Source organism: Monodelphis domestica, chromosome 1 (assembly GCF_027887165.1).
Source record: "Monodelphis domestica isolate mMonDom1 chromosome 1, mMonDom1.pri, whole genome shotgun sequence".
NCBI classification, from domain to species: Eukaryota; Metazoa; Chordata; class Mammalia; order Didelphimorphia; family Didelphidae; genus Monodelphis; species Monodelphis domestica.
Genome location: NC_077227.1, coordinates 262,317,047 through 262,335,110, shown reverse-complemented (window position 1 = coordinate 262,335,110; position 18,064 = coordinate 262,317,047). Strand labels below are relative to the sequence as shown.

The window sequence follows — 18,064 nt, the reverse complement described above, 5'->3', positions numbered from 1 at the left end:
TCCAAAACCATACCATACCCCAAAGGCCATTCCTATAGCCTAGAACCGATATTTGGATTGATTCTAAGGTGGAAGGTAAGGTTGTTTTTTTTTTTTAACCAACCATTCCTAAAGGGGCTCATCTTGTGACATAGATTTCCATAGTTTTTGCCTATATCCAAAAGTCAGTGATGATAAGAAAAATACACTTTGTGTAGATCTTAGAGACTACAGGGCTGGTACCATTAGTATTCCAAACCACATCTTTCTGACCTTGTAAAAAAGGTAAATGCAAAAAAAAAAAAGAGCCAGATAAAAACACTGGGCAGCTATCACCTCTGGAAGCCACTGCTCTTGCCTGGATATGCCCATTTGAATCCAATCCCATGCTATTTGACATTAACAGGACAGTCAGCTTACTACCTAGAGAGTGGGTAGCATGCCCTTAAAATGAGAGGCTCCTCCCAACCTGAATCTGGCTGATATATTTCACATTTCATCCATGGTGACCTATTTAAAGGGAACTAATTTAAAAGCAAATGAGTCACGTTCACTCTTGCATTTATAGATCTCCTTTCTCCAGGGGATCCCAAAGCACTCTAAAAGTTAGCTTCTCATCCATCCTGAGGTAATTCAGTAGAGAGATAAGCAGTCAGTGTCATTTCTTGGAAAAACTGGTCCATAGGGAGAGGAAAGGTTTTTCTGTGAAAGCAAAAGAAGGGGGAAAAGAGGTAGGTTTCATCCCACCTGGTAGTTCTCGCTCCTTAAACGGATCATCTACCTCTGAACTCTTTGACCTGGCATCACTCTCACATATAGGTGTCTCATACCTGGAGAAGACAAAATTGTGCTTCAGTTAAGACTGACCAATAATTTGAAATGTTGCTGATTTAGTCTATCATTCACCACCGAGCAACCAGTTGTTGTTTTTGTAATCACTCTGCAGGATGCCACAAATTAAACAAATGTCATTAGAAATTATTCCATGACATCATTATAATTGTTTACAATGGGATCACAAAAACACTTTTAAGAAGTCACCATTCTAGTTTAGAAAATGTAACCACCCATGAAGCACCAGAAAATCCATTAGAAAGGGAAGGCTTGCTTTTGGAGAATAAGAACAAATCTCTCATCTTGAGCATTTTTCTAGCCCCCAGTTTCTAGTTCAAGACTCAAAGCAAGCAGTGAGCACCAGTCTTACCTAGTGGAAGTCCCAGGAAGTGGGCGTCCCGTGTCAACGAGGACACACCAACAATAGCCAGTGGACTGGTGGCACTGTACTGGCTTGTAGAGACCTCCAGGGGCACATTCCGGGATAACGATGCCCTCCCGGGGGTTCTGACGAGCTTCTTCTAGGGCACTCTGTCTTTCTTGGTCACATGAATGGACTTTCTCTATAAGAATCCATAAAGACAGATAGCTTATCACTTTCAGGGTCTAGTTACTGGGACAAGACTCAAAACTAAAAGATGAGGACCTGGCCCAGACATGTGAAGAAGGCACCTTCACCAAAGATATTAAATAAAAACCTTCAATGTGGGACCTGATTTTCCTTTCTCTTGCTAATAATAGTGGCACCTGAAATACACCATTTTAATATTTGCCTATTGGGCAATTATTTTCTTTTTTTAATTGTTTCCCCATTTTATAGATGAAGAAACTGAGGCAAATGACATTTAAGTGACTAGTCAAAGGTCACATAATTAGTTATATTTCTGAGGCTAAACAAAGGGAAGAAAATAATTATTCCTATTTGCTGAAGATTCAGCAAAGAAATTTCATTAAAACAACAGGATACAATATAATCCCACAAAAATCATTAGCATTTCCATGAAGCTGTTACAAAATGTAGGAGAAAATAATAGAAAGGGAAATCGAAAGGATCTTCCTGACTTTATACGTAATACTGTCAGACTTAATGTGAATACTTGATCAGCTTTAACACTACTGAAGCCCAGAACTCCCAGACTCTACTGATCCCCCCAGCCTCAGTCTCTCTACCAGGAAGAACTACAGAATGTTCATCTTAACACTCATGTGTTGAGCTTTGTATTGTCTTCGTTTTTATTTTTTAAATAAAAGAGTTTTGTCATGGCATCTCATTTCTCCACCTCACCTTGAAGACTGACCCATCCCCTTTTTAATGATAAAAGTATATATTTAAACCCCAAACTAGTATTATTTGCAAGGGGAAACAGTAGAAACTTTGTATATGTACATACATACATACTCATACCTCTCTCTCTCTCTCTCTAGATATATATAAAGAGAGAGAGAGAGAGAGAGAGAGAGAGAGAGAGAGGTATGAGTATGTATGTATGTACATATACAAAGTTTCTACTGTTTCCCCTTGCAAATAATACTAGTATACTAAATAAAGGAAGCCCATGGCTCCACTATTATTTGATGTAATTATAGAAATATTAGTCATAGCAATAAGAGAAGGAAGCTAAAGTCATAAACATCAACAAAGAGGAGAAAATAATTATCCCTGTTTGCTGAAGACATAATGACTTGCTAGAGAATGAGCAAAGAAACATCATTAAAGTAGCAGGATACAAAATAAATCCACAAAAGTCATCATCATTTCCATATAACAGCAACAAAATGTAGGAGAATTTAACAGAAAGGACATTACCATTAAAAAAAAACTGTAGGTGATGCATAAAACATCTGAAAGTCAATTTAGATCCAACACACACTTAAGCCATTTAAATGCAGTTATAGAGAACTCTTTAAAGGCTGTGGCCCATCAACTTGTACAATCTTCTTTAGATAGTGACAATAATGGTCTTAAGTCCTTTGTAGAATTCTTAGGCTGCCATATAAAATACATTTTATCATGATAAGAAGGTATAAATTTCTATAAGGTATATAACAAAAAATAATTTGAACTTTTATTCAAACACTTATTAAGTACCTATTCCAACCTGTGGCAACTAGTAGAGATACCACTAACAATATTATTTCTTTGAGTAAAAAAGCCCTTGACTTTGTTATTTCCAGTTCTGTTCTTTAATTTTTTAATTCATATTTAGCCTATTCTTTCCAGATGGAAAAAAATTTTTCTTGATGAAGAAAAATGAGAGTTAAGTGCCTATGCATCCTAGAAATGCTGACCCTAAGCATAACACTACTTCCCATCAATCCCTATGATACCTGGAAACAAGGTCAAAAAGAGTAGATTGGAAACCAGTGAAATTGGGTGGGGGTTCAGATTCTAAACTTAAGTATTCAGCTAAGATATCTCTGCATTACCTTAAGAAGAAGCCTTGAGCATTTCCCAAGGTATCCAGATCCAAAGGTCATTTTTTACTTATTTTCCTGACTCACATTTTATGATACAAGAAAAATGTGACACAAGAAGAGAGCACAGAAACCCTTTTCCCCATCATCAACAAAACCAACAAGAGCTTTTGTTAATGAAATATATCATCACTGACATTCTCCAATGACTCAATGTGGTATGGAGGTGATATTGGTTCTCCAAGGTTATGCCAGTAGATTATAAACTTTGGTGGGTCTTTTTTGTAAGAAAAGAAGGCTTCAAGTACAGGCTTTGCAATAAATGGAGTGACTATTTTCCTAGAACTGGTCTAGCTAAATTGCAAGAGGCTTATCGCCAAAAGACTGGTCACCAGGTGATAATTATTTTTGGCCACAGCAACCTATAAAGTATGTCTAGTGAACAGAAGGACTCTATCTACATCAGTGGAGGTAGCGTTAACACTGATGATATCATGGATATTTTTAAGTGTTGAAGTTTATGTAATATAACTCTGACTGGAGCTTTAAATTAATGTATTATATGGGCCACCATTATGAAGTAATAAATGCAACTGAAAGAAAAACTAGGAAATGGAAGTTAGAGCTTTTCAGATGGAACAAAATATGATGGATACAAATTTCAGCCATTAGATTCCAACATCATTATCCATCAGCTCTTGGGGACATGTGAAATAAAACCCTAAAGAAACCACCTTACTAAAAGATAAGAAGGGCAGTGACTTTACAGTTTCAACTCTGTTGGGAAATTTCTAGAAATTATTGACAGCTATTCTCAAATGTTTACAAAGAGCTTGGTGACTCATAGAGCTTATAAGAGTCAATCAAAATGTCATATATTAGAAAAGTAGAATGAAACTGAAAGTATATGTGTAGAAAGCTCATTTCATTTGAATTAGAAGCTTAGTCTGAATTAGTAAAAATGTAAACTGTAGAATACTTTTAAAGAAGTTTAAGGTTTGTTGCTTTCAAGTCATTCAGAGTTGGCTGACAGTATTTTCAAGAAGAGGTCTTTCTTAAAGGAATAGCTAAGGATGATTTTACACAATGAACAATATTAATTCTTTAAAATTGTTGAGTTTTTTAATACAGAGAATAAAAAGTCCCTTGAGCTTTTTTGTTACTGTTAATTTGCTCTGAAAAAAATCTGTTTTCCCCTTATGAAATGAAGATAATTTAATATTAGTCCCAATTCACATCCAAATTAGGAGGGGAAGGGAATCTGCTCTATGTGACATTAAACTTTCTCTCTCCGAATCCCAGTTTCCTTGCCTGTAAAATGATGGAGTCCAGGCTAGATGATTAGAAGAGAAATTAAATGCTTCAAATAATTCATTTGGTGGTTCTTTTCTAAAGATCACATACTGATAAATATTTATAAAATGAGGTAATATTTGTAAAGCACTTGGAGTGCTTGGGATGTAGTAGGCACTATATGAGTGCTTATTACTTACTCCCTCTCTGCCCACTTATAACTATTCCAATCACCAGGTAGAGATGACATTTTGGCTTCACTCCCTTCTGTGCAGGTAGTTAAAATATATCCTTTCTTTCTAAACTACTTTAAGAAACTAGATTAAATCTGTCCTGTATCTGAAGACCCCAATCTCAGATACTTTTGGACTTTCAATATTTGAAGTGTCTGTCACTTTCCACCCTCACTTTATTCTCCCCAAATAGAATCTTTGAATTCATACCTGTCAAATTCTCCCAAGGTTAATGAAGTTGGTTCCAGATTCAAGAAGAAAAGGTCTCTGAATCACTTATGGCTTCATTAAAAAAATGCTTTCCAGAAGTAGATACTATTTTAAAGGCTGCTTTTCCTCAGAAGGGTTCAGAAAAGAGCAATATGTCTCACAGTGAGAATTAGGACCCTAAATGGCACTATAGGTTAATGCTTAACACAGGAATAAGGACTTAAAAGCAGATCACTTTCTCCTCTTGGAGACCTTTTTCCAATCAAAGGAATACAATGAGTTCCATCACTGTAATGAAGAGATAGAGCCAAGATAACAGAGTAAAAGCAGGGACTTGCTAAGCTCTCCCAAATTTCCTTCCTATCAATGTTAAAATAATTCCTCAAAATGAATTATGAAGTGGCAGAAACAACAAAAGAATGGGATGAAACAATTTTCCTACCCAAGACAACCTAGATGGTTGGCAGGAAAGGTCTGTCTTACTGGGGTGAGAATGGTATATAACTTCTCAGCAGGCTGCGCCCTGGCAAGCCAACAGTGAGCCTTGGGGAAGGCTGAATTGGCTGTGGTTCCCAGAGATCCCAGACCACAGACAATAAAAGTTTTGGACAACTGGTCAGAAGGATATTATAGAGAATCCTTTTCTGGCACTAGCAGCAGGACTCTGTTGCATTGTCTATATGTGGCTCTAGGTCACAGTCCTAGGGTAAGGAGGAACACAAGCAGGAGTATGGACTCTAGAAACAGCTCTAGAGTAGAAAAAAAGTTCTTGTGGTTGTTCACAGACCAGAGCACAGGTGAGCAGTGATCACACCTCTCCTTACCACCTTGGAAGAAATGAAAATTTACAGACCCTAGAATTAGTTTAAAAAACCATAGCAAGCTATTTTCTAGTGCTTTCCTTTACCCTCTGAGCAGAGCCCAATTTCAATATAAAGTTAAAAGTAAAAAAATAAGTTGGAAAAATAAGCAAACAACAAAAAGAACCTGACCATATAAAGTTACTATGATGACAGAGAAAATCAAACATCAACTTGGAAGAAAATCTCAATAAACAGCAGTATCCAAAGCCTCAATGAAAAATGTGAATTGGTCTCAGGTTAAAAAAAAAATTTCCTGGAAGAGCTCAAAAAGGATTTTAAAAATTAGAGAGGCAGAGGAAATGCTGAGGGGGAAAATGAGAGTGATGCCAGGAAATCATTTTAAAAAAGAGTCAATAGCTCAGTAAAGGAAGCACAAAAATACTGAAGAAAAATAACACCTTAAAAGGCTAAATGATAAAAGAAGCAGGGGGAAAGCCACTGAAGAGAATGCCTTAAAAAGAAGAACTGGCCAAATGGAAAGGGGAGGACAAAGACTCACCAAAGAAAATAATTTATTAAAAATAAGAATTGGTCAAATAGAAACTAATGCTCCAGAAGACATCAAGAAACAACAGAACAAAATCAAAAGAATAAAATCAAAAGAACGAAAAAATAGAAAATGTGAAATATATTTTTAGAAAAACAAAAACCCTGGAAAAAGATTGAAGAGAGATAAGTTAAGAATTGTGAAACTAACTGAAAGCCATGATCAGAAAAAGGGCCTAGATATCATATTTCAAAAAATTATCAAGGAAAATTGCCCCAATAGTCTAAAACCAGAGATCAAAAATAAAAATATAGATCAAAAGAATCACAGGCCACTTCTTAAAAGGGATTCCAAAATGAAAACTCTCAGCAAGATTATAGCTAAATTCCAGAGCTTCCAGGTCAAGGAGAAAATACTGATATGTTAGGATCACATAAGACTTAGCAGCTTCTAAATTAAAGGATCAGAGGGCTTTGGGCTTTGAATATAATATTCCAGAAGTTAAAGGAGGTGTGATTGAAACCAAGAAACAGTTATCCAGAAACACTGAATGTAATCCTTCAGAAGGAAAAAAAAATGAACATATAATTAGAGAACTTAAGAGCATACCTGATGAAAGAAACAGAGCTGAATATAAAATTTAAAAGTTAAATACAAGTCTCAAAAGAAGCATAAAAATATAAACAGAAAGGAAAAATCATAAGCACTCCAATAAGGTTAAATTTTTTATATTCCTAAATGGGAAGATGATACTTTTAACTCTTAAGAACTTTATCATTATTATACCAGTTAAAAGGAGTATATATAGACAGAAGGCTCAGATGTGACGACTATAATGGAATGATATCCAAAAAATAAATAAATAAAATTAAGGCTGGAGAAGGAGGGATGCACTGGAGAAGGAGAAAGGGAGAGGCAAAAGGGGGTAAATTATTTCACCTAAAAGAAGTTCAAAAGTACTTTTACAGAGGAAGGAAAGATGTAGGGGTTTGTGCTAGGTAATGCTTGAAATTTGCTCCAAGTGGAATTGGTTCATAGAGGTGAGTTCAATATAGAAATTTATCTTACCCTACAGGGATTTAGGAGGGGATAGAGATAAGAGAACAAAGGAAACTGATAGAAGGGTGGGTAGATGGGGTAGGTGGTAGTCAGAAGCAAAATATTTTTGAGAGGAGAAGATGAAAGGAGAGAGAGAGAGAGAGAGAGAGAGAGAGAGAGAGAGAGAGAGAGAGAGAGAGAGAGAGAGAGAGAGAGAGAGATGGACAAATGGGTGGGGTAGTGTAGGCTGGAGGGAAATACACAGTATTAATACCTGTGAATATGAATAGGATTAATTTACCCATAAATTTGTAGTAGATAGTGGGGTAAGTTAGATATAAAGGCGATAGATACCATAAACAAATTAGGAGAGCATGGAATAGTTTACCTATCAGATCTATGAAGAAACATTTTTTTTTAAACCTTTACCTTCTGTCTTGGAATCAATACTGTGTATTGGTTCCAAGGCAGAAGAGTGGTAAGGGCTAGGCGATGGGGGTTAAGTGACTAGCCCAGGGTCACACAGCTGGGAAGTGTCTGAGGCCAGATTTGAATAAAGAAACAATTTTTGACAAAACAACAGAGAACAGTTTTGAATAGAAAATAGATGACTGTGATTACATTAAATTGCACAAACAAAACCAGTGAAGCTAAGAAAAAGAAAAGGAAAAAGGATGGGAAGCAAAAATTTTAGAAATATTTTTACAAGATTCTCTAGTAAAGGTCTCATTTCTCAAATATAGAGAGAACTGAGGCAAATTTATAAGAATACAAGTCATTCTCAACTTGATAAATGGTCAAATGATATAAAAAGGCAGTTTTTAGAAGAAATCAAAGCTATTTATTGCCATAAATACCAGGAGAACATTATACAAAGTTACAGCAATATTTTATAATAATTGATTGTGAATAACAACTATTCTCATCAATATAGGCAATACAATCTAAGACAATTCTTAAGGGCTTATTATAAAAACTGCTACTCATCTACAGAGAAAAAACTGATGGAATCTAAATGCAGATTGAAGCATACTTTTTTTATTCTTATTTTTCTTTTTTTCTTAGTATGTGTTTTCTTCCACAACATGACTAATATGAAAATATATTTTGCATAATTAGACATGTATAACCTATATCAAATTGTTTGTCTTATCAACAAGGAAAAGATTGAGAGAATTTTGAGGTCAAATTTATAAAATACAAAAATATAAAAAAAATTTATGAAACAACATTTTATGAAAACTTCACAAAAACACAATACCACAGAGCAACACTACATGCAATAATCATACATTGACATGAAGTGGACAAGGAGAGATGCTGAACATATGAGCACAATGATGCTACAGTCACTGAGTCAATTAGCAACCAGGATACAGAACACAGCACTGATTGGTCACCTTTCATTTCATCAGCCAATAGTATGTCTGTATAATCTCATGTTGGCAAATTTGCACAAGAGGTAGTGGCCTATTGCATTTCCACTGTGTACAGTACAGCATTCATACAAAATCCTGCCATGTAGTGAAAACTCCATGATAGAATTATATATGTATATATATATTTTAAACACATGATACAGTCAAGTCACGATAAGTGAACTGCAATGTAACAAGGGATGCCTGTACGTATTAAACAAAAACCTGTTACTTTCCATCTTAAAATCAATATTAAATTTTGATTCCAAGGCGGAAGAGTGGTAGGTGGTAGGAAGTTGGGGTTAAATAACTTGCCCAGGGTCACAGAGTTAGAAAATTTGAACCCAGGATCTCCCATCTCTAGGCCTAGTTCTCAATCCACTGAGTCACCTAGCTATACCTACAATTTCTTTTTAAAATTTAAAATAAGGTACTGAAAATATCCACACCCACCTCCCCAAAAAGAAAAAAAAATCAGACTTCTTTTCTGGTACAAATGGAAGGTCAAAAATTTTTATACAGATTTTCCAGATTAATGCCTGCACTGTTATATGAGTCAGATTCTAAGAGCTCAGGGAACAAGATTATATATATATATATTTTTTTAATATATTTTATTTGATCATTTCCAAGCATTATTCGTTAAAGACATAGATCATTTTCTTTTCCTCCCCCCCACCCCCCATAGCCGACGCGTAAGTCCACTGGGCATTAGATGTTTTCTTGATTTGAACCCATTGCTTTGTTGATAGTATTTGCATTAGAGTGTTCATTTAGAGCCTCTCCTCTGTCATGTCCCCTCAACCTCTGTATTCAGGCAGTTGCTTTTTCTCGGTGTTTCCACTCCCATAGTTTATCCTTTGCTTATGAATGGTGCTTTTTTCTCCTGGATCCCTGAAAGTTGTTCAGGGACATTACACCGCCACCAATGGAGAAGTCCATTACGTTCGATTATACCACAGTGTATCAGTCTCTGTGTACAATGTTCTCCTGGTTCTGCTCCTCTCGCTCTGCATCACTTCCTGGAGGTTGTTCCAGTCTCCATGGAACTTCTCCACTTTATTATTCCTTTGAGCACAATAGTATTCCATCACCAACATATACCACAGTTTGTTCAGCCATTCCCCAATTGATGGGCATCCCCTCGTTTTCCAGTTTTGGGCCACCACAAAGAGCGCAGCTATGAATATTTTTGTACAAGTCTTTGTGTCCATTATCTCTTTGGGGTACAGACCCAGCAGTGCTATGGCTGGGTCAAAGGGTAGATATTCTTTTGTCGCCCTTTGGGCATAGTTCCAAATTGCCCTCCAGAATGGTTGGATCAGTTCACAACTCCACCAGCAATGAATTAATGTCCCTACTTTGCCACATCCCCTCCAGCATTCATTACTTTCCTTTGCTGTTATGTTAGCCAATCTGCTAGGTGTGAGGTGATACCTCAGAGTTGTTTTGATTTGCATCTCTCTGATTATAAGAGATGTAGAACACTTCTTCATGTGCTTGTTAATAGTTTTGATTTCTTTATCTGAGAACTGCCTATCCATTTCCCTTGCCCATTTATCAATTGGAGAATGGCTTGATTTTTTGTACAATTGATTTAGCTCATTATAAATATGAGTAATTAAACCTTTGTCAGAGGTTTCTATGAAGATTTTTTCCCAATTTGTTGTTTCCCTTCTGATTTTAGTTATATTGGTTTTGTTTGTACAAAAGCTTTTTAGTTTGATGTAGTCAAAATTATTTATTTTACATTTTGTGATTCTTTCTATATCTTGCTTGGTTTTAAAGCCTTTCCCCTCCCAAAGGTCTGACATGTATACTATTCTGTGTTTACCCAATTTACTTATGGTTTCCTTCTTTATGTTTAAGTCACTCACCCATTTTGAATTTATCTTGGTGTAGGGTGTGAGGTGTTGATCTATTCCTAGTCTCTCCCACACTGTCTTCCAATTTTCCCAGCAGTTTTTATCGAATAGTGGGTTTTTGTCCCAAAAGCTGGGATCTTTGGGTTTATCGTATACTGTCTTGCTGAGGTCGTTTTCCCCCAGTCTATTCCACTGATCTTCCTTTCTGTTTCTTAGCCAGTACCAAATTGTTTTGATGACTGCTGCTTTGTAATATAGTTTGAGGTCTGGGACTGCAAGGCCCCCATCATATGTGTTTTTTTTCATTATTTCCCTGGATATCCTTGATCTTTTGTTCTTCCAAATGAACTTTGTTATGGTTTTTTCTAAATCAGTGAAGAAGTATTTTGGTAGTTCCATGGGTATGGCACTAAATAGATAAATAAGTTTGGGTAGGATGGTCATTTTTATTATATTGGCTCGTCCTATCCATGAGCAGTTAATGTTTTTCCAATTGTTCAAGTCTAGTTTTAGTTGTGTGGCGAGTGTTTTGTAGTTGTGTTCATATAGTTCCTGTGTTTGTCTTGGGAGATAGATTCCTAGGTATTTTATTTTGTCTAAGGTGATTTTGAATGGGATTTCTCTTTCTAGTTCTTGCTGCTGAGCTGTGTTGGAGATATATAGAAAAGCTGATGATTTATGTGGGTTTATTTTGTATCCTGCAACTTTGCTAAAGTTGTTGATTATTTCAATTAGCTTTTTGGTTGAATCTCTAGGATTCTTTAAGTAGACCATCATGTCATCCGCAAAGAGTGATAACTTGGTCTCCTCCTTGCCTATTCTGATACCTTCAATTTCTTTATCTTCTCTAATTGCTACTGCTAGTGTTTCTAGTACAATGTCAAATAGTAGAGGTGATAATGGGCATCCTTGTTTCACTCCTGATCTTATTGGGAATGCATCTAGTTTATCCCCATTGCAGATGATATTAGCTGTTGGTTTTAGATATATACTGTTTATTATTTTTAGGAATGACCCTTCTATTCCTATGCTTTCTAGTGTTTTTAATAGGAATGGGTGTTGTATTTTATCAAAGGCTTTTTCTGCATCTATTGAGATAATCATGTGGTTCTTGCTAGTTTGCTTGTTGATGTGGTCAATTATGTGGATGGTTTTCCTAATGTTGAACCAGCCCTGCATCCCTGGTATGAATCCTACTTGATCATGGTGAATGATCCTTCTGATCACTTGCTGGAGTCTTTTTGCTAGTATCCTATTTAAAATTTTTGCATCTATATTCATTAGGGAGATTGGTCTATAGTTTTCTTTCTCTGTTTTTGACCTGCCTGGTTTTGGAATCAGTACCATGTTTGTGTCGTAAAAGGAGTTTGGTAGAACTCCCTCTTTGCTTATTATGTCAAATAGTTTGTATAGTATTGGGATTAACTGTTCTCTGAATGTTTGATAGAATTCACAGGTGAATCCATCAGGCCCTGGGGATTTTTTCTTAGGAAGTTCTTTGATGGCTTGATGGATTTCAATTTCTGATATGGGATTATTTAAGAATTCTATTTCCTCTTCTGTTAGTCTAGGCAGTTTGTATTTTTGTATATATTCATCCATTTCTCCTAAATTGGTGTATTTATTGCCATATAATTGGGCAAAGTAATTTCTAATGATTGCCTTAATTTCCTCCTCATTGGAGGTGCTGTCCCCCTTTTCATCTTTAATGCTGTGAATTTGCTTTTCTTCCTTCCTTTTTTTAATTAGATTGACCAGTACTTTGTCTATTTTGTTTGTTTTTTCAAAGTACCAGCTTCTTGTCTTATTTATTAAATCAATAGTTCTATCACTTTCGATTTTATTAATTTCTCCCTTAATTTTTAGGATTTCTAATTTGGTTTTCTGCTGGGGGTTTTTAATTTGATCGCTTTCGAGTTTTTTCAATTGCATTTCCAATTGATTGATCTCTGCTCTCCCTTCTTTGTTAATATGAGCTTTCAGGGATATGAATTTGCCTCTGATTACCGCTTTGGCTGCATCCCAAAAGGTTTGAAAGGATGTTTCGCCATTGTCATTTTCCTTGATGAAATTATTAATTGTTTCTATGATTTCTTCTTTAGCTAAACGGTTTTGGAGTATCATATTGTTTAATTTCCAATTGGTTTTAGATTTGGTTTTCCATGTACCATTACTAATCATTATTTTTATTGCCTTGTGATCTGAGAAGGCTGCATTCATTATTTCTGCTTTTTTGCATTTGTGTGCTATGTTTCTGTGACCTAATGTATGGTCAATTTTTGTGAATGTGCCATGTGGTGCTGAGAAGAAGGTGTATTCCTTTTTATCCCTATTTATTTTTCTCCATATGTCTATTAATTCTAATTTTTCTAAGATTTCATTCACTTCTTTTACCTCTTTCTTATTTATTTTTTGATTCGATTTATCTAAATTTGATAATGGTTGGTTTAAGTCTCCCACTAGTATGGTTTTATTGTCTATTTCTTCCTTCAATTCTCCTAGTTTCTCCATTAGAAATTTGGGTGCTATATTATTTGGTGCATACATGTTGATTAATGATATTTCCTCATTGTCTAGAGTCCCTTTTAACAAAATATAATTACCTTCCCTATCCCTTTTGATCAGGTCTATTTTTGCATTGGCTTTATCAGATATCATGATTACCACTCCTGCCTTCTTTCTATCAGTTGAAGCCCAGAAGGTCTTACTCCATCCTTTAATTCTGACCTTGTGGGTGTCAACCCGCCTCATGTGTGTTTCTTGAAGACAACATATGGTAGGGTTTTGGATTCTAATCCATTCTGCTATTCGTCTACGTTTTATGGGTGAGTTCATCCCATTCACGTTCAAAGTTATGATTGTCATTTGTGGACTCCCTGGCATTTTGATTGCCTTCCCTAATTCTAACCTTTTCTTCTTCGGCTCTACCTTTTAGTCCAGTGATTTACTTTGAATCAGTCCCCCTTGTCCCCTCCCTTGATGTTTCCCTTTTTAGTCCCTCCCTTTTTGTTCCCTCCCCCTCCCCCCTCTCTTTCCCTCCCTTTTTGTTCTCCTTCTCCCCCTCCCCCCCTTGGTTTTCCCTTCTCCTTACCCTTGTTGGGTAAGATAGAATTCAAGATCCCAATGGATCTGGATGTTTTTCCCTCTCAGAGTTGATTTCCCTGAGATTGAGGTTTAAGTAAACCCCCCCCCCCCTCTCTTCCTCTCCTTCTTATAGGAGTTTTCTTCCCCTCCCCTTCCCCTGTGAATCTTTGTGTGAGAACCATTATTCTATTTGGTCTTTCTTTACCCCCTATTTATACATTACATTTTCCCCACATATTAGTATACATAGGTTGATATAAATGTAGTCCTTATAGAAGAGAGTTTGAGTAAAAGAAGATAACATTTTTCCCCTTTCCTTAATATTTACCTTTTCAGGTATTCCTTGCTCTTTGATTTTCGGTATCAAACTTTCCACAGAGCTCTGGTCTTTTCTTTGCAAAAAGTTGGAAGTCTTCTATTTTGTTGAATGCCCATACTTTCCCTTGGAAGTATATAGTCAGTTTTGCTGGGTAGCTGATTCTTGGTTGGAGACCCAGCTCTCTTGCCTTTCTGAAGATCATGTTCCATGCCTTACGATCATTCAGCGTAGAACTTGCAAGGTCTTGTGTGACCCTGATTGGCATTCCTTTATATCTAAATTGTCTTTTTCTGGCTTCCTGTAGGATTTTTTCTTTTGTTTGATAGCTTTGGAATTTGGCAATTACATTCCTGGGAGTTGTCTTTTGGGGGTTTAGTGTAGAAGGTGTTCTGTGAGCTCTGTCAGTGGCTGTATTGCCCCCTTGTTCTAGAATCTCTGGGCAATTTTCTTTGATTATATCTTGTATCACCATGTCCAGTTTGGTGTTTATTTCTGGCTTTTCTGGGAGTCCAATTATTCTTAAATTTTCTCTTCTCCCCCTGTTTTCCAGATCTATCACCTTGTCGGTGAGATATTTTATGTTCTCTTCTAATTTCTTGGTGTTTTGGCTTTGCTTTATTAGTTCTTGCTTTAAAGCCTGGTTTTCTTTTACAGTTTGGTCAAACTGGTTTTGTAGATGCGTGAATTTCTTTTGCATCATTTCCCACTTTTCCTCCCAGAGGGCTTCCATCTTTTTGGTCCTTTCTGATTCAAATTCTTCATGGGTTTGTGGAGAGTTTCTATTTCCTTTGGAGGATTTTGGAGAATTTTCTTGTATATCTTCTTCTATCTGCTCTGTATTTTGTATTTTGGCTCCATAGAATGTGTCCAGAGTCGCCCCTTTCTTCTTATTTTTCTTGGTATTTTGGGGCTTCTGTGCTTCTGTGGAGTTTGTCATCTCTGAACGTGGAGGATTGGCTTTTCTTGTCTTTGTCTGGTGATCAGAGGCTTTAGTCCTGGGCAGATGGTTCTATGACTTTCCCTGGGTTAAACTGAATATGCCTCACTGGAACTGGAATGGAAGGGTCGGACCACGAGGCCACACTCTCCCCCTGGCTCGATTTCCGGAAGTTGCCTTCAGAATCCCTGGCCGTGAGGCTGTTTCGTCGGCCTGCGGGGGGATGGGCTGCCGCTTCCCCAAGCTCCGAGAGCACAGACTTTCACTGAGACTTGGATAGCAGGATCCAGCCCGTGAGGCTGTCTTGCCCGCCCTGAGGGTTGCTGTTGTTTTGACCAGCTCTCTGCAGCGGAGGCCCCAGGCAGTAACTTTCACCGGGACCGACCAGCTCTTTGCAGCGGAGGCCCCAGGCAGTAACTTTCACCGGGACCGACGGCTCTCTGCAGCGGAAGCCCCAGGCAGTAACTTTCACCCGGACTGGGACTTGGGTAGAAGACCCTGAGGGTTGTTGTTCCTCAGACCCTGCTCTCTGAGCCAGGCCGGGCTGCGGCTTCCCGGAGCCTTGGACTCTGCGCTCCTACCCCTGAGGTCCGAGGGATCTCGGGTTCTGGCTTTTAAGGGGAGCCGTACCTTTTGAACCGGGTCCAGGTCCAGGAGGAGGGTTCCCAGGGTCTGTGCTGTTGATCGTTTTGAATTTCAGCGCCTTAGGAGCTTCTAGTTTGAGATCGGTCGGGAAGGGTTTTCCGGAGATCTGAACTTCAGCTTTCTCTAAGCCGCCATCTTAACCGGAAGTCCTCAACAAGATTATATATTGCCTCAAGCAAATGATTTTCCTAAAACTTAATTTTGACCATGTAGTAATTTTAATAAAGTTGCAAAGGTTGGGTAAGTCTAGATGGCAAAGGGGTTTACATATAAAGCAGATATCTTAGCAGTAATAGGGAAACCATAAGGTAGAGCATGAGTAGAGGAGAGATATGTCAGACTTGGCTTTTAGGAAAATCATTTGGGCAACTGTCTGTCAAAAAGGAAGGTATTAAATTAGCCAATAGAAAGGTCATGTGCTGTTGAATGAAGCTGGAGAAAGTCATGAAATGGTGCTGCCTGGGTTAACATAAATGTCAGCTGGGCTTTCACTGCAGCAAGGCAATCCTTTTACATTTCCCTACTTAATTCATGCATTATTCTACTCTGCATGGTGACTCTTCTAAACCTTTTCTTCTCCATTCAAATCTCCCCAATCTTTCCCTCCTCCTCCCTCTTACCTAAGAACTTTGTCTTATATTTTGCTGGGAAAAAAATGAAATCATTTGATTTCTTCCCTACACTTTGTTTCACACAATCCAAATGCCTTCTGCCATTTTCTCCTTATTCATCCTTATCTCACATGAAGAGCTAGCCTTCTCATTGTCAAGTCAAACTCTCTACAAACATATGATCCTATTCCATGCTCTCTTTTCCAAAATATTGCACCTTCTCTTATCCTACTCTCTCCATCTACTGACTGTTGCTTCCTTACTACCTAAAAAAACATGCTTGTGTCTCCACCAACCTCAAAAAACCCATCTTTGATTCAACTATCCCCACTAGCTATCATTCCGTATCTCTTCTGCTTTTTGGAGCTAAACCCCCTGAAAAGGCTATCTATAAAACATATCTCCACTTCTGTTCCTTTTTTAAAAATTACTTTTTATTTTAAAATATTTTTCCATGTTTACATAATTAATTTTCTCTCCCTCCTCTCTTCCGTCTTCCCTCCCAGAGCCGACAAACAATTCCACTGGGTTGTACAAATACAACATTCTCCTTTCTAATTTTCTTACATCTGATACTCCCTTCCCCCTTCTTTGTGATTCATTTGTATTGACCTCCTTAAAAAAGACACTTCATCTTCTGACTGGACATTTTCACTGATTGTCCCTCATGTACAGATTGTTTTCTCTTTTCATCTGTGTTCTTGGCTTCCTTCAAATCCCACCTTCTATAAGTAGCCTTTCTTAATCTTTCTTTTTTAAAAAATATTTCTAAAATCAAATGTAAAAACAATTTTAACATATGATTTTTTAAAATTTGAGTTCCAAATTCTCTCCCTCATTTTCTTCCTTTTCCCCACTCTAAGACAGCATAGCCTTTAACAAAGGTTATATATGTGCAGTCATACAAAATCATATTTCTATATTAGTCAGGTTATGAAAGAAAATACAGATGAAAAATCCAATCCGTCCCTAATCCTAGCCTTCCCTCTATTTATTATTTCTAATTTATCCTATCTTGTTTATACATGGTTGTTTACATGTGTCCTTTATTATATTTTGAGCTACTTGGGGCTAGGGATTGTATTTTGCTTTATTTTCTATCCCCAGTGCTTAGCACAATGCTTGGAATATAGTAAGAATTTTAATAAATATTTATGGACTGACTGACTGAATTAGGGTGGTGATAGGGTGAGTGGAGGGAAGGAGAAAAATGCAAGAGATGCCACTGAGGTAGACAACTGAGAAGATTGTCAACTGATGGTGAAGGAAGAGTCAGGGAACTAAGGATGACACCGAGTAAATGTCATCCTTCACAAAAGTAGGGAAGTTCAGAATTCGGGTAGTTTTGGGAAGAGAAATCATAATGTGTTTTTGTTATATTGCATCTGAGATGCATATGGAATACTAAGTTTGAAATGTCTAATAATTAATTGGCAATGCTGAGCTGATGTTAAAAAAGACATCACATGGGTCTTGTTTCCTTCCCTTCCCAATTAGATGGTAAGCTTAAGGAGGGCAAGAACTATCTCATATCAGACTATATATCTGAGAGTCATCAGCAAAGTGATGACACACTGGAAGCTGATGTGATTACCAAAGAGAGAGAAAGTAGAAAGAAAGGAGGCTCAAGACAGAGCCTTGGAGGTATGACCACAGTTAGGAAGCAATATATGAGTATGATTTTAAGAAAATAAAGGAAACATTTAGGCTATGTCCCTTGCAATTAGCCCTAACCTCACCCACTAATCTAGTCCCTCTAGACTCCTGGCAAAAATGAATAGAATATTGAAGGAAAACGAAAAGTAAAGCCTTTTATAGGATCTTTTCACAGCT

General features: G+C 37.1%; 1 protein-coding gene across 2 annotated transcripts in view; it reads right to left on the bottom strand.

The window, feature by feature from the left end:
- The window catches only part of SMOC1 (SPARC related modular calcium binding 1), a 207,749-nt gene that overhangs the window by 17,485 nt on the left and 172,200 nt on the right, over positions 1-18,064 (bottom strand). For both annotated transcript variants that reach the window (XM_007472901.3, XM_007472900.3), the window contains exons 8-9: positions 1,184-1,376; positions 727-809 (exon numbers count right to left, since the gene is read on the bottom strand). In XM_007472901.3, the coding sequence (XP_007472963.1) occupies positions 727-809; positions 1,184-1,376 (276 nt within the window). The remainder of the gene's footprint in view (positions 1-726; positions 810-1,183; positions 1,377-18,064) is intronic.